Source organism: Erpetoichthys calabaricus, chromosome 3 (assembly GCF_900747795.2).
Source record: "Erpetoichthys calabaricus chromosome 3, fErpCal1.3, whole genome shotgun sequence".
In the NCBI taxonomy this organism is placed as follows: Eukaryota; Metazoa; Chordata; class Cladistia; order Polypteriformes; family Polypteridae; genus Erpetoichthys; species Erpetoichthys calabaricus.
This window is the reverse complement of record NC_041396.2, coordinates 52,844,759-52,869,610: the sequence shown is the minus strand read 5'-3', so window position 1 is coordinate 52,869,610 and position 24,852 is coordinate 52,844,759. Positions and strand designations below refer to the sequence as shown.

General features: G+C 36.3%; 1 protein-coding gene across 1 annotated transcript in view; it reads left to right on the top strand.

The window, feature by feature from the left end:
* Nucleotides 1-24,852, top strand: part of LOC114648032 (protein eva-1 homolog C) — a 284,216-nt gene that overhangs the window by 122,111 nt on the left and 137,253 nt on the right. Inside the window, exon 5 of the mRNA XM_051925580.1 lies at nucleotides 13,571-13,714. Within this exon, the coding sequence (XP_051781540.1) occupies nucleotides 13,571-13,714 (144 nt within the window). The remainder of the gene's footprint in view (nucleotides 1-13,570; nucleotides 13,715-24,852) is intronic.

Here is a 24,852-nt window from a genome sequence, read left to right as displayed (position 1 = left end):
AGGAAATGACCCTTCTCTTAGTGTTGGCCAGTTTGGGGTGGGTGTGTGTGAGTGGGTTCTACAATGGAGTGCTGCCCTATCCAGATCTGGTTCCTGGGTGGCACCATTTGCTGCTACGACAGGCTTTGGCTCCCTACAACCCTGAATTAAAGTGAGGGGCTATAATTTTTTTTTCCTGTGTCAGTGATTCACATTCAAATAAATTATAATTGCAGCCATTAACAAGTTTTTGTTTTAATCATTTTACTCCAGATGTGACCATTTAATTTTACTTACTGCACATAGGAGGCAATACAACAACAGAGACGTTTTTAAAACCTCATCTTCCTGTGCATTAAGGTCATGTGAAAGAGCAGGAGTACTGGAACTAAGATGTTACTGTACATTTGGCAAGAAGGGGTAGGCCCTCATTTTCTGAGTAAAGTTCTTTTCATCAATGGGCACTTTCAGTTAGTTGTGGTTCTGACTGTAGGGGTAGTGGTGTAGGAGTACTTACATATGGCCATTGATTCACCAAGGTTAATGGCTCAAGGGGAATGCACACAGGGATATCAACCTTTCCAAAGCATTACCTTTGTTACTTAGATCAAAAGAGTTGGATGAGAAAATTGTAATTGATTTTTTTTAATTCTGAAATTAATCAAAGAGTCCTTAGTTGTTGGTTGTGTTAATGCGTAAAGTCAGTTAATGCACATTTATTCAGAGCATGTATATACCTACTGATTATTATTCTAAAAGCAATAATCAGTATTTTAGTGTGGTTTTTAATTTTCAGACGATGTACACTTGCGCTTAATGTTTATACAGTAAGCATTTTTATCAACTAAGAAATCTTTGTTAAAAAAGCTAACTGGACCTGCAAATAACTACAGAGCCACTAACAAGTGACTGATTAGAACTTAAAATGTTCATTCTGTTTTTGTTAAGAAACAGATTCGTTGTCAGTTTATTTGTAATTGTTTCAAATTTCAAAATAATGGACCTCAAGTTTTATTCTTTTGCAAAGTAAAAGTAGGAACATTTTATGGAATTGCTGGGAGACATTGTCTTTATAATATGACTATGTTTTGTTTACAAATGGCCTTACATTACATTATGGAGGTTAATGTATTTAAAAAAATAACTATTATACTACACATAAACAGTTACATATAATGAAAAAAACACATTAGCTGTGCTAATTGTAATGTTTTTTTTTACAAGAGAAGCAGAAAAAAGCATCAATAGAGGCCAGCCAGAAAGTGTACTTTTGCTGTTTTTTGTCAAAGTTTTACATGGGTGTAGTTGCACTGAAATGCTATCTCAGAATTTCAGAAGAAGAGGAAGAATTTAGATACTGTTAAGGTGATGCATGAGCACAGGTGGGTAGTGCAGCTGTTCTTGAGAATGAAATTTAACAATATGTGTTCTGTATTCAATGATACGATGGAAAGGGGAGAGAATTATTATTGTTAAACTGTGGCTAGCAGTCTGCATCTTTTACTTTTTTGTGGATTTTTTGTGGACTCAGACTTTTTGTGCACTGCTATATTTTTACACTTAGTCTGGTTATTTGTTGCCAAAGTTGTCTGATTTTGTACTTTATTCATTGTTCACTTTCCAAATATCAGCTCATCCTTGCCTTCTAATGGATCCAATAGTAAGTGTCAATGTCAGCCTGCTTTGAGTAAGTTGCAGGATATAGTACATTAATTAATAGCAACCAGAATTATTACTTGTATTCACCAATACCAAAAAAAGTTTCAAAAACTGTGATAAGTGTATGATGAACTAGAAATCAATAAACTAAAATTGAATTTTGCATGTATGTGGAGTACAGTTGATACCTATTGAACTGACAATTAACACACATATTTTTACTTTATATTCTGAAGAACATTTCAGAGGAAAGTTAATGAAGTAAATGTCTTTAGCAACCAACAAATTAGATATGCTCATGTTGTATGTAGACTTACTCTTTGATTATAATGAAATACAATTTATTGTCATCAGAGTTTGAATTAAACAATATTTCTCCTCTTACTAGATGGTGTTGTAAACTGTTCTGAGATTTTTCAAGTAAGTTTTGAAGTAATATTGTTGCACTCACTAATCATGGTATTATAGAGTGGTGAAGTTTTACATTTTAATTAGCACTTGCAAGTAAGAATTTCATTGCAGTGCTGTACAGATGGCAGTAATGGACATATAAACCAGATTTTCTACACTTTGACTTTTGGGCTTTCCAATCTAGAAGCACTACAAAAGAAGGAAAAAAATGTTTTTTGTACCTAACATGATTGTCTAGTTCAAAATATTATTCTCCTTTCTGTTAACTATCATACATATGTTTGCCTTTGAATGAATAATTAATTCTAACTAGTAGTAGCCTATTGATACTAGCATTAACTGTACCCCTAACCTAACCTGTAACTCCTGCATATTCTGGTATTAGCCATATTTTAAGTTTATTTAGTAGTAGCTGAGAAGCAGTAGATGATAAAATAAAAGTTACTTCTCATTGAGGCATTCTTGCACATTGCTTAGTCCTAAAACCTCACAAGATTAGAGTCCTGGTGATATGATCAGCTTAACTTTTTCTATGCAAAAGGTGCAGGATACCCCCAGACATAGAATACTAAACTCCAATACAGTCTACTAACAAAAAACATTGCTACTTTATACTTTGCATTTTAAACACCTATTAATACATTCAAGAGCAGCACACAAAAGCAAAAAAGTCATGTCTTAAAGTCAAACCAAAGCAAGCAAAACTAGTCTAGAATTCCAAAATTCTTAAACCTTTAAGCTAAACCAAAGTCCATAACCAAAGAATCAAAAATAATATATACAATCTAAAATTCAGAAGAAAATAATACAACAGAAGTTGCAGCTAATGCCTCAACAGCCTCCTTGCCCCATCATCAGGGCCTCCCAGCCTTTGTTTCCTTGTACGTGGGAAATAAAATCATAACCTATAACAGTATTTCAAAAAACAATAAAAGTGTTAAAAAATTAAACTAAAACAGACTTGAGCGAGAGATCAAATCCTGGATGTACTGTAACAGCTGGGTTTGAATCCCAGCCCATGCACAGAATGTGCAAAATGTACTCATTTTCCTAGTGTCTGGATTAGTTCTCTTCTGGGTACTTTGTCTTTTCCTCCGAAATCTGAAAGAATTGTCCTCATAAAATGTGCTGGGATATATGAATGATTGCACACAATCATGCATAACTAACCCATTCAGGGTTCAGTTCTGCTGTGCATCCAGTACTGCCCAGATAGCCAGTGGCACCCTGCAGACCTGGGCTGGATGAAAGAGTAGCACACTGCCACTGACCCCTATCTTATCATTCCACAGTTAGAAAACAGACAGAATGATAGATAAACTTTTCATTAAACCAGTCTGACTTGCCACCTGACTTGCACTACCAAAAAAAACAAAAAACTGTATACACACCATTATAAGACTGGAGGAAGTATCCTCTGCAATAGGTGTCTGCTGTGTGAAAGAACTTTCTGTATTATTCACTCCTATAAGCTAGAAAATATTCTACCTTTCTGTTTTGGTTAGTGCTTTAATTGGCCCAAAGCAGAAGATTTGTACTTTATTTTTTTATAATATAGTTGTGACAAAGTGAAATATACTGGTATCTTTTTGTGTATATAGCAGAAAATATGATCAAAACATTTTTTTTTGTTTATGATCACTTTTTTCTCACAATTCATGACATGCATTTGATGAAAGTTAAAAAAATAAAATAAAATTCTCAAATCAGTTTAATCCAATTTAGGATTGTGAGGGAATATGTTCTGCTTCACCTTGGGTACCATTCAGATCACACAGTACCATTATTGAGTAAAGAAATGCCAAATTTAGTGTGGCATAATGGTGGTGCTAAACTAGTAGTCTTAACACAGGATTTTCAGGTTATGTAGGACCGAAAGGTATTCTGCATGATATTGAGGTTCATAATTTTTTTAACGAGCCATTTTAATTTTATTTGCTTCAACAATACTAAGGTTATTAAATACTGGGGGTACAAATTGACAGTGACCCCATGATACAATATTGTCCTGATATTTACAAGTTTGTGTTATATTTTTCAATACATCAAGTTATACCAGTTATATTTAAAATTTATGGGGCTAAATACATATATGTTGCCATGAGGTAATTTCACATAATCAATCTAATATTTTCTCAATAAATATATATGTTTAATTTACAAAAAAACAGTTCTGCCAGTATTTTTTTTCTTCAAGAAATTACAGTCTTTATTTGTTAAAGAATACTGAAGAAACTAATTGTATTAGAGACAGAGGTGATCTAGGGCAGGCATGTCAAACTCACTACCATTGGTGGGCTGTTTCAACTGCCATATGTGAGTCAGCGGGCCGCACTGTAACAAATACTATTATACAAAGTTACTGTAGCTTTCTTTCCGATACTGAAAAGTTTAAAGAAAAGCAGTTTATTTCCATACAATCTCCGTACAACAGCGTAAATTAGAGTCTTAGTCTCTTAGCTAGGTCCTTATATTACTATATTATATGCATTGCTTATATAGGAGTCTTACAGTGTGAGATCTATTTCTTTTGTCCCGACACTTGGCATCTCTTGTTAGTAACCAGTTTGTCAATATAAGGCTTGAAATCTTGTGCAACTTTTATGAGGGATGAAAGGTGCTCGACGGTAAGTCTTGAGCGATGTGGGGTTTTGGTAGCTTTCATTAACGAAAACAATTGCTCATAAAGGTAAGTGCTTCCACACATAGGCAATACTCTCAATGCCAACTTAAGGATCTACACATGCATGGATGGCAGGTAAGCATACAAGCCTGGCACACCAACTTTGTTGTATTTTGCCTTCAGAATAGAATCTGACTGCAGTTCAATCAATTCATTTGGATATTCTCAGGCGCATTCTCAACGTTGTAAGAGTATGGTGACGTAAACAGCGGAAAGTCCTGTTCATGTGAACTGAAATCACGAAAACGCTCACTGAATTCATTGCTCAGTAATTCAAGTTGGAAAGCAAATCCTCCAAAAATCTAATTTTACTTTACTAAGTTTACTTCAAAGTTTATATTGTAAAATAAGCCGATATGGAAAAAGCCCCCTGACCTACACTAATTTTACAAACTCAAAATCACAAAAATTTGTTAATAAACAAATCACCAACTTCTCGCGTCCACTTCAGATCTTCAGCTGTAGTCTGCACTAACTGTTCGTTACAATACTAGCACAAAGTTACTTAAAACTAGAGCAAAAAAACAAGAAAATATGCAAGCTATTACTACATGTGATGGTCAGTTCTGCCCAGTGGCCAGTCTCAGCAGCCCAGCCAGTAGCGGCTCTAGGCTCGTGGCAGCCCTGGGCAGAGAAAGAATCAGTGGACCTTTGCCCGTCCGTTGCGGACACTGCATAGCCGCCTTGTGCTCATGACACGCTTCTATATGCGTGTGTCCGTAACTTGAAAACCAAGTGGCGGCCCATGATATTCTCATTACAGCAGAACGTTATAATACTACATATAGCTTACTGCTCTGACTTGAGCAATATTAGTAAATACAGCGTACTCATTAACAAACACAATGTTTTTCGGCCACATTGCCGTCAGCTATGTCGTTATTTTCTCTTTCTGTTTTATATTCAATATATATTGGCGTGGCGGCCCTGTGCAGGCGCACAGTTTGCTCATGCCTAAGGCTACCCCTGCTGCCAGGCTGCTGCAGCCTAGCACTTCAGTTGTGATGTCGCGGCTCATTAACTTTGGACAAGGCTCGTTGCTATACTAGCAGATGACGTTTCCGTACTATAATGACATGGGAAAACGCGCTTTTGTCAGAAGGCAGAAGTAAGAAAAGTCAATAAGTTACACCGAAGATGCAGAATGATTCAATCACAAATGATAGTAATCATTTTGTACAAGTTTAGTGCTAACTAGGATCTGTCATGCAGGCCGCACAGATTTCTGTTGCGGGCCGCGTGTTTGACATGCCTGATCTAGGGGCTGACCAAAGCAAAAATAAAAGGATTCTAATTTGGCACCAAATGTTTTAAGGAGACATTTACATAAGCCTAATAAAATCTTTAAATGTGTTCTACATTAGGTTATGTTATTTGTTGAATTAATGCATCAGATCATCAGAGCATAACATTCTCAAATGTGCTGTATGCATATTTCTACATATTTCCATACAGATCTTCCTCAAATTATTGACCATTAGGTTGATCATTATAAATAAATAAAGGGACCAAATAAGGTATTTTTCATACAGTGGGAAAAGTAAGAAACCTCAATTTTAATTAGACTTTACCATGGTCTTTGTATTTTATAATGTTTTTTCACTTATTCATTATAAAGGATTGCAAACAATATTTGTAAAATTAAACAGTATAACCTGTTGCTTGGTCTTAATTAAGCTATCCATGAGTTGTACTGCTTCCAGCATTATCCTAGTGTTGCAGCATTAGTAGCAGTAGTGTTGTCATATGTACAGAGCACAATGAACTTCTTAATTGCATGTCCAACCAATGTGCTTCAGCATCTTGATAACCAAAAATGTATTGAAATACATTATTTATTAAGCTTAAACCTTCCATCCCTTTGTTTATTTACCAAAAATTAAAATGTTTTGTTTTTTGTAAAAAAAAAGTACCCCAAAACTAAATTACATTAAAAATGTCAGGTGGAACTATTAGAAAGTTGTGAATAATATACTATTAAAGTACTACTATAAATGAAACGTGCCTCTTGTGAAAGCAGTTTATATTTCAACCAGTAGATGTCAGTATAGTATTAATAGGCTCAAATGAAGGCTTCTGCCCTTTCAACTGAAATTCAGGTGAGTCTTATAAATTTACTTTGTACTTTTTCCAATTTTTTATTTATGTAACTTTTTGACATGATATTATAGGTGCAGTAATTATGTTCTACAACCTTCAGATCCATTTGTTGAAGTTTAATTCATGCATTTTTGAATAACAGCGAAAGCATCAAACTGTTAAACCTGTTTAGGTCAATTTAGGATTGAGTGGCTGGGGCTGGCAGCACTGTGCCCAAGGTAGGAAACATTTCTGGACAGGTTGCCAGTCCTTCACAGATCCTACTAATACACGCAGAGGGTCCAATTTGTAATCCTCAATAAAACTAACCTGCATGCCTTTGGGAATGTACAAGGCAACCAGGACTATCCTATGGAAAATTGTGAGAAATTTGAAGCCCTATACAGACCACATGAAACTTAGTATGCTGGGTATGTGATGCAGCAGCACAATCTATAGCACTATACATCATACAATGACAACCATACTTAACAAGTAAAATATGCTTGACGGTAATTTCTTTCTTTCTTTCTTTCTTTCTTTCTTTCTTTCTTTCTTTCTTTCTTTCTTTCTTTCTTTCTTTCTTTCTTTCTTTCTTTCTTTCTTTCTTTCTTTCTTTCTCTGTGTCTTTTAATCTGAGCATCAATAACTGATTAAAAAAGATATTTTGTAAATACACTACATGCATAACATTCTGTAATCCTCTTAAACCAATTTTGGGTTGTGGGGGCGCCAAGCCAATCACAGTAGCTTTGGATGGCATCCCATCACTGGGATCTCTCATACATGCACCCATACTCAGACTTGTCCAAATTAGAATCACCAATCTACCAGAGTATTTTGGATAAAATCCCACTCAGAAAAGAATTACCACCTAGGATACTCTTGTTATGTTGTCTCTCATTTGATAGTGAAGTGGTTTTGGAATTTGATTGTTGAATGGAGTACACAGTATAGCTGTGGCTGACTAGATACTTTGGAATTTGTATTTCTACTTTGAAACCAATACATTTTATTGAAAAAAAAATAAAACGTTTAAGTACAACTGAAATGTTGCAGCAAACGACTCAGCAATTCCACAATATACTGAAATATTTTTGTAGCATGTCTTGATATTATACACATTCATATTTACTTTAGTCATGGATGTGATGCTGAAAATTGGGATAGCACCATTTGGCCAAAGAAACCAATTATTGAGAAGTGCAGTCATCTTCAAATTGCGAGAACATCTAATAATAATAATAAGTTGCATTTATAAAGCACCTTTCACAAGCCCAATGTCACTTTACATACAAAGTAAAAAAAAAATTACACAGAAGACAAAAGTTCATAGAAGAGGAAAGTTTTGAGTTGAGATATAAAGGTGGAGAAAGAGAGGCAGTCTTGGAGAGACTGAGGAATGGTGGAGAGTCTGGTGCATGGGACAGTAAAGAGATTACTGCTTGAGGTCCTGAGAGAGTGACAAAGAGTGTAAGGAGCTAGGAGCTGAGTGCTGTAGAGGGGTGCAAGGTTATGTAGGGCTTTCAAGGTGAGAAGCACAATCTTGAATTTAATCCTTGATGGAACCAGTAACCAGTGCAGATGGAAGAGAACAGGGGAGATGTGAGCAAAACGCTTTGTGTGGGTGAGGACTCTGGCTGCGGAGTTTTGAATATAGCTCAATGTTAAGTGATGAATCAAACAAAACACCAAGATTTCTGACAACAGGAGCAGGTTTGACAAGTGTACCATCAACAGAAACAGAGAAATTGGATGCCTTAGAAAGTTGGGAATTTGGGCCTACCAGTAATATTTCAATTTTATTGGCATTAAGTTTGAGAAAGTTATTTTCCATCCATAACTTAATATCAGTGGTGCAGTCAGTGAGTGTGCTGGGAGGCAGGTCTGTAGGGGAGTGAGTACTAAGATATAACTGTATATCGTCTGAATAACAGTGGAAGTTAAGGCCATGTCTGTGAATAATATGACCCAAAGGAAGGGTATAAAGTAGAAAGAATAATGGCCCAAGGACTGAAACCTGAGGGACACCACGCAACACAAGTGAGGTGATGGATTCATAGCGACCGAGTGTGACAAACTGTTGCCTATTAGAAAGATATGATGTGAACCATTGAAGGGCTAACCCAGAGATCCCTAGATTAGAGAGACATGACAGGAGGATTTCATGATTAACAGTGTCAAATGCTGCACTTAGGTCAAGAAGGAGGAGAATATTAAATGAACCACAATTCTGCAGACTGGAGAACATCATTAACTACATGGAGAAGAGCTGTCTCAGTGCTGTGCTGTGTGTGAAAGCCAGACTGAAAAGGCTCACAATCTAGAGGAAAATGGCTGTTGGATTATGCTATAGCAAGCTGTGGTAGAACAAGCAAATTTATAAACAATTAGATAAGAGGCAAGGATGTGTTGGAAAACGTTCAAAACATTTCACATTGTTGCATGCATTTGCTTAGTGTATCACATGCTAATGGCGGTTAACAGATAATATAATGGTAGAGTAAAGCTCATTTTGTCAAGGACAGAATACAGTAGGCTATACATTCCAGAAGCCAACTAAAATCACTAGTATCACTGCTTCTCAGACATTTGCTACCTACACTCTGTGTTTTGCTGAAACAGAGTACATTTTATCATAAGTATAGAATAGGCAGACTTCATTGACATTTTCCACATACTGAAAAGAACATTTGTAAAAATAAAAAGCCTACCCTTCTATAAAAAGTTGACTTCTGGCACAATTAGAGTGGAGCCATGGCCAAATTAAATCACTTGTAAAACTTTACAAGCACAAACATAACAACACCCATTTTAGAAGCTTTTTCATTGTTCAGTAGAGAGTGTACTAGTCAGTACACTTTGTAAAGGATCAGCGATTATCCTTCATAATTACCTTTATTTATTTATTTTTTCATTTTGGCACAAATGCCAAATGCCATTACAATCAAGACTACCAGTCTAGTTAATATTACTAACTCCAATATTCAATGTTCTTCCTGAATCATTAGGAACACAAAACTAACTTTTAGTGACAGACAAGGTCATAACAATAGCAAGCTAATGTTAATTAGCATAATACTAGCAGAGGTTAAAATAATGTTTTCCCCAACTCTTTGCAGCCCAATGGAACTGGCTAAATAGATGACAGTTTAGCTAATAATATACTGCAGAACACGTAGGTTCTGTTGCAGTGTGCTGTGAGCTTGGGGTGATCCCTTGTCGATCTGGTCTTAATATGTTTTTTTAATTTCCTCTGTGACTTAGTGTTTAGTTTTTTACTGTCTTATATGTGTGATACTTCCTTGATATGCATATGGGCAAGTACATTTTTTATTTTGTAATAATAAAGTTTAGCTTAACTCTGACCTTGACAATGATCACTGCACAAAACCCTGGTCCTTTGACTTGTATTCAAGAAGAATGCACACATTTCTTGATTATTGGAATCATAGCTCAAACGTACATCCCCTCCACCCTGAATGCTACTAAAACAAAGGGTGATTTTTCATAAACAAGGGCAAAGCAGTTTTCAATATGTAGCATGGACTACCTAAAAGAAAGAATAACCCACACAGTTTTTAGTAAAATTGTAATCACTACGCTAACACATACTGTATAGTAGATATTATGTAACTATTCACTAAAACATTTTCCTTCCTGATTTGCCTAACGTGTCCAAAATAAACCTATAGTGTATATGCTCATATAACTTACTATAACCATTCTTATTTTTCAGGGTATCATAACTGATGTAAAATGGAATGCTATTACCAAGTATTAACAGAATTTCTAAAACTTTGTATTATACAAAGCACCCTGAGTGCCAAAGTGGTTATAGCATGTTGATAAAAATGCTGTTTTAAGTTAAAGCCTGAACAAGATAATTTTTCTATTCAACATATAAAATGTTTAGTAAATAAAGAAAGAGACTAAATACAGTTTATAACAAAAATGGAACACAGATGGACAGCTGAATAACCATGGAAATCTAATTTAACTTGAAGTGCCACAACGTGCTTTACAAATAAACCCTTACAACATAAATCTACAAAGAGGAAGGCCCAATTGCAGTGGTGAGATGGAGGCAAAGCTGACATATTGGATGAATTGGTAAATTCAGAGCAGAGCTTTTAAAAGTGAGTAGTCTGGATTTTTGCACAATGTGGTAGAGTTACTACTTACTACAGTCACAGAAACATTTTCAAAGGACTGCTGAAACTTACAAATGTAGGGATAACAGTTAAAAAACCTAAAGAGAATAATGAGTGGAGTGTAAGCAAAATGTTCTGATCCACCAAAAAATAAGGTTTACTGAACAATGCACAAGATGGAAAAAGAAGGTACCAGATTTAAAAAAAGAAAGTGAATTCCTGATACTCAATTGGCCCTGACTAGTACTGTGTTAATATATTGGATACTCTGTGCCTGGCAAAGTAGCTTAAAACATACCACAGTAACATTCTCATTCAGCCCCCTTGATCTCTCTCACCTTAACTCTCACCTTACTTTCTTAGCCAGAAGTGGGTATAACCTGATTCAAGTCAGAACACATACTGAGTGTGGAGAACCCCATTCTGGGGTTAAGTTCTAGGAGAACCATTGTCACTGAAAAACTAGGGATATTTTTCATATTCTTGTTCAGCATTTACAGTCAAGACCCAGAACTCCACTGGGGCTGTCTGTAGCATTTGAAAAATAGTTTGTGGCATCTTTCTACAGTACTTTGCCATGAGACCTAAGAGTGTTGCCACTCAGGCATTTAAGTATCGCTATTGGCAACTCTTGATATCTGTTTCGTCATAGCCTGTTGGGGCTTTTAGAAGGTTTTTCCAGTCATTACTGTGGGTTCTGCTTTTGTACAGCCTGGTCCCTGGTGGGTCTTTCTCCTGCTACATGTCAAGTTATTATTTTCTGTCCCGGATGGTTCTTGGCCCATTGGCTAATCTATCACACTTTCATTAGCATAATTCATGGAAGATTCACATGTCTGTAAGGTTACATTTGTATTACTTTGCACAGCTGGTCTCACTTCTCATAAACTACTTTGACCTCCTGTTCATATTTATTTTATTTTCTCTTTTTACATCCTGTTAACAATTGCATGTGTGGCTACTGTTTGGAGGGGTTGCTCCACAGGGAGGGAGTGGATTTAGAAAGAATACATAACAACAGTTGGCTGATTTACTCTTCTACAGCAGTGCAGTATTGTGTTTGTGCTGGATTTTCTTTAACATGGTAATGCTAAAAATATGTTTTGTATTTTAAATGCAAAGCAGATGTACCACTTATTAAAAAATTTCTGATTCTGCATAGATAAAATTGGCTTGTGGGATATCATAGTACTCTGGTCCATTCAGTGGACTAGACTGAATTTATTTTCTCTTTCTGTCTCTTCCCTGTATGTTCGGTGCCACTTTATGCCTCCTCAGCTTTCAACAACTTTATTTTTTACTGTAGCCATGCAGCCAGTTTTAGGAGCCACAACATTTGCCTGTGAGCTGTATGTGTATGTGTTTTATTGCTAAGTGACAGACAAAGTGAAGGAATAATATGAACACCTGTCAGTATTACATATGGTACTGCTATTTTTACACTGTGGTGGCTTGCACATGGTCTGCTTTTTGTCAATATCACTTCATCTTCATCCAGACAGTATGCTGCCACAGTGGCATATTTGGGCTCTTATAACTTGGTGTGTTTGCGGCTCCTTTCCTTCTTTAGATATTACAGTAATGTCTATGCTGGATTAAATATCACTGCTGTTGTCAGAAAAGTACCTTAGACTGGAAAACACTGCTCACTTGATCTTAACCCAATTATTAATGTTCTTTGTGGTGCAGACATGCTTGATGTTATTAATACTATACTGCATTTATACTATGTGTTTGTGTATATATGTGTGTGTGTGTGTATATATATATATATATATATATATATATATATATATATATATATATATATATATATATATATATATACATATACAGTATACACGCACAAACACACACACACACACATATATATATATATATATGGTTGAAATAGTTTACTGTCAAATAATGCAAAGAGTACGCGACACGTGTATATTTAGACATTTGTTGGGTATATTACAAATCACTTTTGGGCAACCAAATATGCCTAACCTTTTAAACAGGAGCTACGACTCGACTTAGAGATTAAGGCAACCCTAGAGACACTTGAGGACATCCTGGGGAGAAAACTCCAGGAATTCCAGAAAGTGTTTCACACCAATAATGTAGCTTTGGGAATTGTCCCTGAAGTAACTCTGAGGTGGGGTTGAAAGGCTGCACCTTAATAGTGTCCTTGGACACAATGCCAACACCTAACAAACTGGGGGCATTCTTTCAGTTTACTGCCCCCCCCTTGATATTTTTTAAATTCTGTCCTTTCCCCACAAGTAGGATGTAACATTTTTTCATGGTGTTTTTCTTTTGTTGTGAATTCAGGGTATTTTGAACTTAAAAGAAGGCTTCAGTTTCAAAAACAGGCTTATATTCCCAGGGCTAGAAAACACAAAGATAGGCTTGCTGTCACAAAATAAGCATGACAGTCTTTTCTGCTTAGCTGTGCAATTGAGCTGTGCAAAGAAGTGGCACACCAGTACATTTACCTCTTACTTTATATCCAGCGCTTCCATAATAATAATAACGTAGGGATTTTTAATTCAATAAAATAAGTAATGCGTTAGGTTTCTCAGTACTTTAAAAAAAAAAACAGTCTGTTTCTTTGTTTCAGATTGTCTCTCGGGCACTGCTCTTCAAATAATGACCAGTCGCTGCCATGGAAAGAGAAGCTGTAATATACTGGCCAATTCCCGTGAATTTGGAGACCCTTGTTATCCTGGCATTCGTAAATATCTCAATGTTATTTACACTTGCGGTGAGTTCCAGTTTATTTTCTGCAAAGTTCATTAGTTTCTTTTTTTTAACTGTAATTTTTTTAATCAAGAGTTTTTGATCTGGGTTTTTATTTTTTCTGTTTTTTATTTTTGTTGTTGCCATTTGTTTTTTTGGCACATGGTACAGAGCTTATTCTGTGGATTCAGTCATATTTTAAATGTACTGCTGTTATTTACTTTGGTGATGATCTGTGCTGAAGTGCTAGTAAAAAGCATAAACCTGTCAGTTTGGTGTTCATATAGCTTCATACTCATTCAGTCTTTAAGTAATCATATTATGGTTCACCAAAACTGCAAACAAACAAACAAATTTCACATTTTCACCTCAGCCGTGGTGGCTGTGATAGTCATGTGTGCAATGTTGCACAGCATTGCTGTTAGATCAGGCACATCCCAATAAAAATGAGGAAAAAGGAAGGGAGGTTGGAAATGTAAAAAATTCCTGATCTTAGAGCATAAGTTGTATATCCGGCTGGTGTGGAGGCATCATCAGTACCATTTTTACATACTGTAATTAGTTTGTATTGTTCATCGGGTTGTCATTAAAAAACTTTTTATTTTAATGTATTTGATTTATTCCCCATATATCTGAGAAATAAACAAACCTTGCTTGGTGTGTATGAATTTGTTATACAGACACTATTGCACAGACACAATTGCACAGACCCAAGTCCCAATATACTTGAAAGGGTACCTTCTCAATTCTTACAATGAACATTTCCTTCACCTTCTACTCCTCTAAACAAACTTTGTCCTCTTCCACCTGACTTTGAATTACCTGGCTGAGATTGTGCGGCCTCTTTTATCTAAGACCCAGGAGTACTTCTGGTGCGAGGGCATAGACCATTGGAAACACTTCTGGATCAAGTGGAAGTCCCGGAGAGTAGGGAATGTGAATCCCAGCAGCTCCCTCTGGCTGCTCCCATGAAACCGAAAAGGGCTGCCCCCACTGGACTACAAATCCCAGCATGTGTTTCAGTCATCTTCAGATTGCTAGCAATGCACTCAGAAAGATGTGGCTGAATGTCTATCATCACAATTGACTGGTCATGAAATTAGGGACTTGCTCCACTCTTATAGCCGTTAAACAGCTTCATTTTGTTTGAGTTCTGTTTTACAGCAAACTATGAGTCTAGCTGTAAGAATAAGCATGCTCCGATCTCTTTATTTTGCTGTTCACAATAATGCTTGTTTTTTGTACGAGTCTACTATGGAAATAATAATAATAATTATTATTATTATAATAATATTTTTTTATTAAGCAGTCTTTTTTAGATTATGGCTTTCAATTCTGTTGCAAGTATTTTTGAGTATAGTCTCTTTTTGTGTAGTATGCAAAAATACTAAGCTGCCTTGTCTGAGCGAAGATACCACTGAAGGTCAGGACCAACTTCTTCATCTACATGCCATCATGTTGCATACAAAAAACAGTGTACTATAGAATTGAGTAATTTCTGACAAGGCACCCAAGATCCAAAAGTTCTCAAATACAAGAAAGTTCCTCTATTTTATACTTTATATAGAGTAAAAATAAGCATAATGTTATCTGAGAATAACACAGAAGAGATGTAGGTAGCCACCCATAAACTTGCTTTTCTATTTTTTTTTTGTCCTGAAGAAGCTTTCTAGGTAATTATTTTCCTACTGTGGTTTACTGCTGTATTTGCTGTGGTTGTAGACTTTTTAGGAACTTGTGGTAATGCATTGAATTGTTTAATTTGCTTATTCTCCTTTAGATTGACATCTGCAAAATACATTAAATATACAGAATTAAATATAAACTTAATTTTCCAATATATATTTCTTCAACATTACTAAAAACTGTAACTGATGTATTCTTTAAGCATGATACTTGAAACCCTCTCTATTATATTAGAAAAGGTTGTGGTCTCCCTACGTTAGGGGGCAAGCAGGATAATGCCCCCCTCCATTCTCAGCAGATATTGCTTTTTTGCAATAATTAAATAAGTAGTAAACTGTTCTCAGTAATTTAAAGTATTGTTTAATTGTTTATTGGCAAACTTAGTCTTCATAATAACCTTTTGCAGTTTCCATGATACTTAATGGAATTTCTTATCTAGAAAAAAATACTTCTTTTTAGGGCTTGAAAATTTGTCTAGTGCTGCTATCCAGTCTCCAATTTGCTTGGAAATTCCCTTTGACCCCACAGTGTTTTGGCATACCATTGTTCACTTCTATGTGTGCAGCCTGAACTTTTCAATTTCGCCTTGGGGCTTGAAGGATAGGCTCTCTCAAGTAACCATTGTCTGACGCTCTTTAAAGGCTGCATGAACTTGTTCATCTCACTGCATTGGCACAGTTGTCATCAACATTATGTTGAACCATTTTGGTTATTATTTAAGTATGATACAATTTAACACTTTGCCATTAGGCAAAAACTGGATATTAAACATTTGGGACCACATCGGTCTGAAAGATTACATTCTGTGTTCTGGGATTGAAATGCGAATGTGTAGAGTATTATGTATTAATAAGCTGATCACCTCACTGGTGACTATATGAATATTCATGTCAGTAAGACAGTTTATTACACTCTAGATGCAAACTTTCCAGTTAACAAAAGCTTGTACAAATATTTTAAATTATCATTAAATGAAAAGGCCAACTACTTTGTAGAATTATATTCTCCTCATTATATCAAACTATTGGTTCCAGTTAAATTGTTTGCAGCTTTATAATTATTATTCATTTAGCAGACAGACACCTTATGCAGGGCGGCACGGTGGCGCAGTGGGTAGCGCTGCTGCCTCGCAGTTGGGAGATCTGGGGACCTGGGTTCGCTTCCCGGGCCCTCCCTGCGTGGAGTTTGCATGTTCTCCCCGTGTCTGCGTGGGTTTCCTCCGGGCGCTCCGGTTTCCTCCCACAGTCCAAAGACATGCTGGTTAGGTGGATTGGCGATTCTACATTGGCCCTAGTGTGTGCTTGGTGTGTGGGTGTGTTTGTGTGTGTCCTGCGGTGGGCTGGCACCCTGCCCAGGATTGGTTCCTGCCTTGTGCCCTGTGTTGGCTGGGATTGGCTCCAGCAGACCCCCGTGACCCTGTGTTCGGATTCAGCGGGTTGGGAAATGGATGGATGGATGGACACCTTATGCAAGAAATCTTAGAAAAGGATACATTCAGTAGTTTACACCATCTAATTACTTGCTGCAAAGTTAACAGTTGTTACTAATGTTTGACATTGTTTAATAGTGCTTAGTTTGTTTTAGTGTTGCAGTATGATGTTGGAGTAGATGACTAGGAAAAAATCTTGTGATGTACTGGCTAGTGTGCAAGGAGTTGTCAGGTAGGCAATGATGGTGCAGAATGGGGTCAGGACCCAAAAGGGCACAAGCTCAGGGGAGAGGAGGAGAGAAAGAGAAAGAGAATGAAACAGACAGAGGAGGGAGGGTGGTGAGAACTAATGTAGGGGGACAAATAACATTCTTTTATGATACTAAAGGATGGAAAGGATGGATGGAATGCTTCACCCTTCCAGTAATGACAGGGGACCGCCACAAAAAGTGTGCAGGGAGACAAAACAGCTCTGTCAGTGCATGATCATGGCATAGAAGTGGGACTAATGTGGCCCTTCTAAATGTGATTTCTAGGAGGGTTACCCTAAAGTCAGTTGTTTCTCTGCAGTGTGAGGTAACACACACTTCCTGAACATAGTAAAGGGACCGCATGTCTCTTTTAATTAAGATAGCCTTGACTTCCTATTATATCAGTCTTTTTAGGGGAGATCTCGGTAACCCCTGAAAAGACATGATTATCTGAAGGCTCCAACTGACCTTCTGAAGTAATTCTAGTCTTGGGTGAGTGAGTTCAAAGCTCTCTTATGCTAGAGTTTTTTTCATTCTAGAATCATCAGGTGAGTTAGGTCAAGAGCTTACTGGTAGGAAGAAGAAAAATAAGGTTGTTTTTGTGCAGTTCTTTACACTGTGTGTGTTACCCCACCGCGGTGATGGGGATTCAAATTCTGTATTTTGAGACAAAGAAATCCAGCAACATTTTTGATTTCATCTGTTTAAATTTTGCATGTATTGTTCTCTCTTTCTTCTTTGCTCATCTTTGTATTTTTAAAATGTTTTTCAATATTTTCACCTCTTTACAGTTATTTTGTTTACATCGTCATTACCGCTTTTCTGTTTTAAGTGACAGTGTCTTTAAGTGTAACTAAGGGGTTTACTAGAAGATTCCATTAAATTTAAGGGACCCTCCAGACTTTTGTGGTCCATTTTTGAGCCCAGAACCTTATCACAACATTCTGTACCTCCACAAAACAAACAAGGTATTTTAACATTAGTGTTGTTCTTTGAGTATGAAAATTCCAAAATCACGTTTCTCCTGTAAATAAGAAGAGTTAATGAAAATATTGTATTGTAACATATTCTGGAAACTTCAGATGATGATGTTTTTCTGGATTGATTTCATTAGTTCAGCAGTTGGTGTGCTTCCAACTGTAATTTCCCTGCAGGGAGTTTCTCCCCTTGAAAGACATTTTTGTAAGGGTTGTACGAGAGCCAAACATTACTTGAAAACGTTTCCTTTGGCGACTGGAAAAGACAAGATAATATTTTCAAAATAAATTAAACATTAGATAAATGATATCACTGTGGACAAAATTAAGCCCCAGCCTTAGTCAAAGAAACATTTTCTCCTAATTGTTGGTAACCGTATATGTTATTCTGACATTGGGAATTCCCTTTTGTAAAAGTATGTTAACATCACTGTTTAAGTCTAATCTGACCATGTGTTTTTAATCTATGGACACTTCAGGTGTTTATTTCTGTTTTGTTAGATTACTTTAGCATGTATAAAGGAATCCCACCTCGCAAACAGCATTACAAGCAACCAGGGGTGGTAAATTATATGTTAATAGGGCGTGCCCTGGATGTAGTAACTCTAGAAGCACAGCAGTGGGAACAGGGCAATAGCGAAAAATTAATAAATTAACAGAATCTTCCCAGTTAAGCAGCTGGTAAAGGGGAGGCCTGTTACAGTATTTAAGGCCCCATGCTATACATTACGTTGACCAGACTGAATGTGGGTTACTTAATTCTTTAAATGTGTACTATGGCTCTGGATTTCAGGGATATCTAGGACTGGTAAGGGGAGTTCCAAGAGAACAGCCCTGGGATTTCAGGAGTTATTACTTGAATGGATTTGGAGTTAGAAGAATTGATAATGGAAGAAAAGCTAGAGGTATTGTTACAGATTGCTAAAAAGGATTGCTTATCAAAGTGCATAAATGGTTCAACAGGGGTACAGATCCTGTTTAGTTTATTTGTATTTCTTTATTTTGTACTCTCTGCTACTCCTTGTGTTTTACAATCCCTTGTGTTCTTTATTTTACTAATAAGCAGACATTTTTAGTATTTCTTTGGCCTTCCTGGTATTATTTGGGTTTGAGGAAGCCTTGTGAATGCTCCAGGCCACAGGATCTTCATTTATAAATAATCTCCCTGTACTTGATTTCAGTTTTACATATCATAATATTTTCAAACCCACAAAAACAAAGTCACAAATAAATTGATTTGGAGCCAATCCATTGGTTGTCATCTTAGTCTAGAGTCAATCTGAAATCAAAATTTTATTTAATTCTAACATCTGTGGGAACATTGAAGGAAACTTGGAGTACCAAGAAAACTTCACACAGACATGCAGACTGTGCAATAATGATGACCAGCCTTAGAATTCAATCCCTGGGATTTTGACCCTGACTTCATGAGGCAGCAATGGTAACCATGCGACCAAGGTAATGGGATTTTACATATTTCTGTATTTTTTCTGCAGTTGTTTACGTTGTGGTTAACCAGTCATTTCTTAAATTTCTGTTTAATCCACAGCAAAGGTAGAGATCAATTCTAAGTAACTTTTCAAAAGTTTTGCCATATATTGATTTTGTCAGTAAAACTATTACCACTCTACACCTACGAAATTTATGGAAATGGAATATAATACACACAGTATATTCATATTGTTGCAAATGGACCAAACTTTTCATTTTCCTCAATTGCAACTTTTATATCCATTAAATTGGTGTATATTTCTAGGTTTCTGTTTTTGAGCTTCAGCTAGTAAGCAATTTTATTGAAATAGTGTCTCATTAATTTTGCACAGAGACATGTGAATGACAAAAAAATGCAGTGTTTTTAGTGACAGTAAAAAGGAACAAATTCCTTGTTCAAATACAGAAAACCATTCATCACAGCACATGGCATTTTTCCTGTGGTAAATACTGCTGATTATGATGGGACCTTGTATTTGTATCAGCAAGTTAACTAAACTAATTTTCTAATGTGATTTTGCTGTGTGTTAGTATTTTTAGCTTTGTAAATTTACGAAGAATTAAATGCAATATAAAAAGTTTTTTCTTTTTTTAGTAGGTTTTTCACCTCTTTATGTTTTTTTTTTATAATCGTAATATTTAAACATTGGCAGGTATTTTGTTATACATTCACATCTTGTGACAGCCGAGTTATTTCTGAGGCTTTTTGGAGTTGAACTTGTAAGCATGGTTTGCATTTGTGAAAATTTAAAGGATACCAATATGTAAAGTGTTTGTTTTTTAATATATACATGTGTGGAATTTAAGTATAAAACAAATTGTAAATTTCTCATTTCTATTTCAGTTTTGTGCTGTGTACTATATAGTGTGTGTTAGTTATAAATCTGATACAGCTGCATTCCTATTACAAATTGTCATGTACTGACATTTTTCTTTTTAGATTTTTGGGTGAAAAGGCACACAAATTTATCACATACTGTTTAGTTACCTGAGTTAACAAGCCCCTTGATTTGATGGCTATCAAGATGTGATTACCCTTAAAAGCCTCGGCATGTACAGTATTTCTTACTAAACCTGCTCCATTTCTGTGTTAAATGGCTTAGTATCAAAGGTAGCTAGTTAATGCTTTCTGTTTTGGCATATATGACATTTTTGCATTGAGTATAAAAGTTGTTATCAATCTATTTTTTATGCAATTTTCTGCTGATGGACTCTCATGCTTTATTGGCACTGTGATATTATTTTCTGTGCCTTGTTAGGTCAAGTACTATATGCTGTTACATTCTGAAAGAACCTCAACTCTGTCATAGTAGGATCTGTCCATTTACTTTCTTAAATGGTTTGTCCAGTTTAAGGTCAAAGGTAGTCAGTCTTTTGTTGGTTGCACTGAAAATAGAGCCACATACTTGCATTAAGACAGTTTAAAATAGCCAGGCAATGTTTTTGCACCATAGCAGAAAATCAGAGCCACCCTTGAAAGAACACACATACACCCAGTAAGAAGTGATAAATCATTTACACTGGTGTCAACTCTTTTACTACTGTAGTTAAGAAACTGTGTGCACTGCTTGCCCACTAATTCAAAAAAACATACAAGTTAATTACGCCATTAAATCGAGCAGTTGACATGATATTCTGAAGAATTTTTTTATTATACATACTGTAGATCAGCACAGATTGATGGGTCAAGTTTTCAGGCTCAGATTATGAGAGTAAAAAGAATGGAATCCATTTAACCTAATGACAGGCAGCTGCACTTTGAAGGTTAGCAATTCATCATGAAAGACCACCAGTTGAATTTTATTGGAAACATTTTATTCAATGCATTTTTCTCACACATGACCACATGGACTGCACAACTATTATGCATTTACTATATCAGAAACTTATCTGCATGTATATTACAAAGGATGACATTGTCTTTCTGCTGAAACTGACCCTTGTTGTTTAATCAACAGAAATTTGCTGTATCTTATTATCAACATCTTAAGACACTAAGGATTTGGTTAATAATATAATTGACAAGACTTATCAGTAAACAGTAGCCCTTTTATTAAATTCTACATTAGAAATACAAGTAAAACAAAATATGTATGTACAGTAACTATATGAAGAGAGATATTATCATAACCACACAGTTCATTAGTTTAATTTTTGGGTTCATAGGGCAGTTTTATACACAACTAGCAAAATACCCGCGCTTCGCAGCGGAGAAGTAGTGTGTTAAAGAGGTTATGTAAACATATATATACATATACATATATATACATATCTACATATACACATATCTACATATATACATATATATATATACATATACACATCCACATATATATACATATATATATATACACATATCAACATATATATACACATACATATACACACATACATACATACATACATTCACATATATATATATATATACATACATACCCTGTATCTATATATATATATATATCCAAATCCCCACGCTTCGCAGCGGAGAAGTACTGCTTTTAAATTTTTATTAAGAAGAAAAGAAAACCTTTTTAAATTGAGGGAAAATATACCAATAACAATTTGTTAAGGATCTGTTTTTTTGTTAAGCTGCCTTTACACAGCCTCTCCGCTGTTTTATAAACGAACGCCATATAAGGCCGTCCTTTCTCCTAGCTTAGCAGTTTTGTATTCTTTTATTGTTTGTTTATAACGATTGTTATAGTTATTGTGTAGCTATTTGAGACTCACTGTTCTGTTCAGGTACCCATTTCCATTATGTAGTCCGCGGATTCTACGCTATTTTTTGTTCGTTTATTAAGATTATAGTTATTTATTGATTCCCTTCTTTAGCTGACTGCCTGCTCATATAATGCGCTCTGCTGTTTTTTTTGTGAAGCAGCCTTAACACAGCTTTTCCGCTGTTTTATAAACGAACGCCATATAAGGTCTTCCTTTTTCCTTGCTTCGCCAAGGAAGCCGCCTATTTATTTAATCCACGGGTTCTCCGCTGTTTTTTTTTCTTTTTTTATGATTGTTATAGTTCTGTTTGTATACCACGTTGTCAGTTCAGCACTCTGGTTGTAATATGACCAAACCGTGCAAGCTTACTGTTAAGAATGCAACGTATAGTTGTACAGGAGAAAAGCAATCTTGCCTCAAATCAATGGCAACCTTTTGTAGGTCTACGAACTTAATTTAAACTTTAGGTTTACACGGTGCTTTGTTTCCGAAGTACCTGCACTCATGAATATGTCTGCATGCGTCAGTCACTCAAATCCACGGGTTCTCCGCTGTTTTTTTGTTCGTTTATTACGATTGTTATAGTTCTGTTTGTATACCACGTTGTTAGTTCAGCACTCCGGTTGTAATATGACCAAGCCGTGCAAGCTTACTGTTGAGAATGCAACGTATAGTTGTACAGGAGAAAAGTAATCTTGCCTCAAAGCTCAGTCAGTTCACGTGAGCCGTTCTCTTGTGTGATGTTGCGATGTCCACGGCTTAATTTAACGTTAGCTAAGACCCGGCACTTAAAAGTTTCTCGCTACAGCAATTTTAACTCCATTACAAAGTGATCCAAAGTCTCGTTTATACCTCGTGTCTTCTCATTAAACTTGTATGTCGCGAATATGGTATTGCAAACGGTAGCGGGAGCGTTTCTATAAACTTAATTTAAACTTACGGTTTACACCGTGCTTTGTTTCCTCAGTAGCTGCACTTATGAATATGCTTGTATGCGTCACTCGCTCGCTTCTTATTGTTTCGCTGCCTTCTCAATTGTGTAATGAATGTTTTCTTCAGCGCTCTTTGGGGCTCTTCCTTGTTTTGTACGTACTTTGTTCACAGTCAGTTCAGGTGATTACGTGGGTGGCGTGATGACGTGATATGCAAGTCCGCCTCCCACGGCCAGCGAGCTGCAGTCCATTACAGTATATGGACAAAAAAGAGGTTCTAGTTATGACCGTTACGCTTTGAATTTCGAAATGAAACCTGCCTAACTTTTGTAAGTAAGCTGTAAGGAATGAGCCTGCCAAATTTCAGCCTTCCACCTACACGGGAAGTTGGAGAATTAGTGATGAGTCAGTCAGTCAGTCAGTCAGTGAGGGCTTTGCCTTTTATTAGTATAGATATACAGTGGGAGCTCTGAGCTTGTTTTCCTGCAATGATGGAAAACAGTGACACGTGAAGTGTGTTGCTTATGTTCAGTCTACTCAGTAATCTTGTTTTGGTTGCTGTCACTGCCGAAAACACTGCCTCACAAAGATAGGATGTTGGAAATGGAAGCAGACTTTTCAGTGCTTTTGTGTCAACCTCAAGATATTCCGCCTTGACTTTAATCCAAAATGTATCGAGATTTGAAGTTGTCTCAAACATACTTTTAAGGCCACCATCATTTGCAACCTCAAGCAGTTGATCCTCTTCAAGCACAGACAAAGTTGATACATCTGGTTTATTCACAAATGGGTCACGGATCCATTCCTTCCCATTTGGGGGTCTTTGGTGGTTGGGAAATAATGCTCAAACTCTATTGAAAGTTGAGATAGGTGATCATACACCAGCTGGGAGAAAGAAGGCCCTGGCTTAGTATCATTAACAACCTCTGCTAACGTTTGAAACATATCAAAAATCCCAATGTTCACTTGACTGCCCCATAAATCAAGTTTGGCTTTGAATGCAGCCACTTTATCTGCCAACTTGAACAACGGGTATCTTCTGCCTCTGCCCCACTTGCTGCTGTTCCACCGGCGCCTCAGATTTTCCTCCTCAGGCTCCTCCAGCTTGGTTAGATACTGAGTCTAAAGAGTGGGTAAATGTGGGGTGCCCAATAGTGCCTGTATGCCTGTAGTGAAAATACAGGTAAAATTCCGTTACAACGAACTGCCAGGGACCTAAAAAATATTTAGTTGTAATGAGAGTCTCTATTTGTTGCTATAGTGCTTTTAACTTGTGTCCAGGCATTAACAATCATTTCAAAAGCTTCTTTCGCGTTAATTTTAATCTTCTCCTGTCTACAAGTTATGCTGACAAGAATTTTTCTCAGCATTTCCTTGTGATAATACACTTTCAGGGTGCGAATGATGCCCATACCCAATGGCTGAAGCACTGCTGTGCAATTGGGTGGGAGGAATTCAACACGAACATTATCTACAACCCCAAATCAGAAAAAGTTGGGACAGTGTGGAAAATGTGAATAAAAAAAGAAAAAAGCAAGTTATAAATTCTCCTCAAATTTTATTTCATTGCAGACAGTATGAACACAGAATAATTCATGTTTTTTTTTTGTCAACATCATTTGATTTGTAAATAAATATCCATTCTTGCCATTCAGGCTTGCAACACATTTCAAAAA